This window comes from Pyxicephalus adspersus, chromosome 9, assembly GCF_032062135.1.
Source record: "Pyxicephalus adspersus chromosome 9, UCB_Pads_2.0, whole genome shotgun sequence".
NCBI lineage: Eukaryota > Metazoa > Chordata > Amphibia > Anura > Pyxicephalidae > Pyxicephalus > Pyxicephalus adspersus.
This window is the reverse complement of record NC_092866.1, coordinates 3,665,261-3,666,481: the sequence shown is the minus strand read 5'-3', so window position 1 is coordinate 3,666,481 and position 1,221 is coordinate 3,665,261. Positions and strand designations below refer to the sequence as shown.

Sequence of the window (1,221 nt, the reverse complement as noted above, 5' to 3'; positions counted from 1 at the left end):
CTGCATCCCTCAAAGCTTCCTTAAAAACCCCCCTGCCCTCACCAAGGGGTAGGTATAATAGGCCTATCAGTAGAATGTCATGTGGCCAATATATATTATCAGTGTTCTCCGCAGCACCATTTAGCTGGGGGCACTGCCCAGCACTTTTCAGTAACTACCCAAAAACAGCCGAAAAAGTTGATTCACAATACAGGGGCCACCACCCACCTACAGCTTCTTCCCACCCAGCCTAAGGAAGAGAACACTATCATTATTCTAATAAAAAAGAAATCACATGGTATACAGGGGTCATCTGACCTGGCGGAAGAGCACTCCGGTGTCGGTGCAGTATCGGTTGGTCTCCTCTCCCCCCTGCAGGAGCACGGTGGCTTCTTTTTGGACATTGCGGTTGTTGCGCAGTTTGTCACAAAGTCGCTTCCTGTTGACAGCGAAGAGGGCGGCCGGCACCCGCAGGGTCTCGTTACCCAGCCAGTATGAAGGTCTATTGGAGAATAAAACAAAGTTATATCAGATTATTTCCTGACAGCAGAGAATATGAAGCAGAGTCGCCTCCCTTCTGTGACAGTATAACTATGGGAATGCAGATAATACTGTGCGTCACCAGGTTGTGTAATGCCAAATTCAACGCCTGGAGATATTTTGGGAACAATTCTGTACATTATCCCTCCTCCCCCACCGCTGACAGGTACACTTTACTAATACCACTTCCACCTATTAAACATACGGAGCTTCCAGGTATAGGGAGCATGGGACTCGAGTGGCCAATCACCATGTCCCACCCCTTGTTGCAAAGCATTATGTGGTTTGGAATTAGGCGTCACTATGCTTTTTCCTGCCACCAGTGTCCCTAGGGCTAGCAGTGACCCCGATGCATTTCTAGTCCACATGTCTTGGAGTGACCCCTAATGCGCCCCCTGTGTCCCTACACATCTTATATGTCTTCCTTCATAATCAGAATTCTCCCTGTGAATTTTTTTTTGTGCTGATACGAGATGAGAATTTTTTAATTTTTTTTAAAAAAAAGCAAAGCGTTACGGGGAAAATGTGCCCTTCTTCAGGGCTGTTAAAACTGAACTCCGGGCAAACTGCTAATAAAGCATCACAAATGTTCAGCACAGATCACTACACCCTCACACCTTGTAACAACAATGTTGTAGTATGACCAGAATTGGGGGGGGGGGTAACAATATGAGATGATAAAGAGGTGGAAATCATTTCTTT

General features: G+C 46.3%; 1 protein-coding gene across 1 annotated transcript in view; it reads right to left on the bottom strand.

Annotated features, from left to right (window-relative positions):
- LOC140338466 (xaa-Pro dipeptidase-like) overlaps positions 1–1,221 on the bottom strand; it is a gene marked incomplete in the record, with an annotated part of 52,171 nt that overhangs the window by 46,343 nt on the left and 4,607 nt on the right. Inside the window, 1 exon segment of the mRNA XM_072422702.1 lies at positions 298–481. Coding sequence (XP_072278803.1) covers positions 298–481 — 184 coding nt within the window.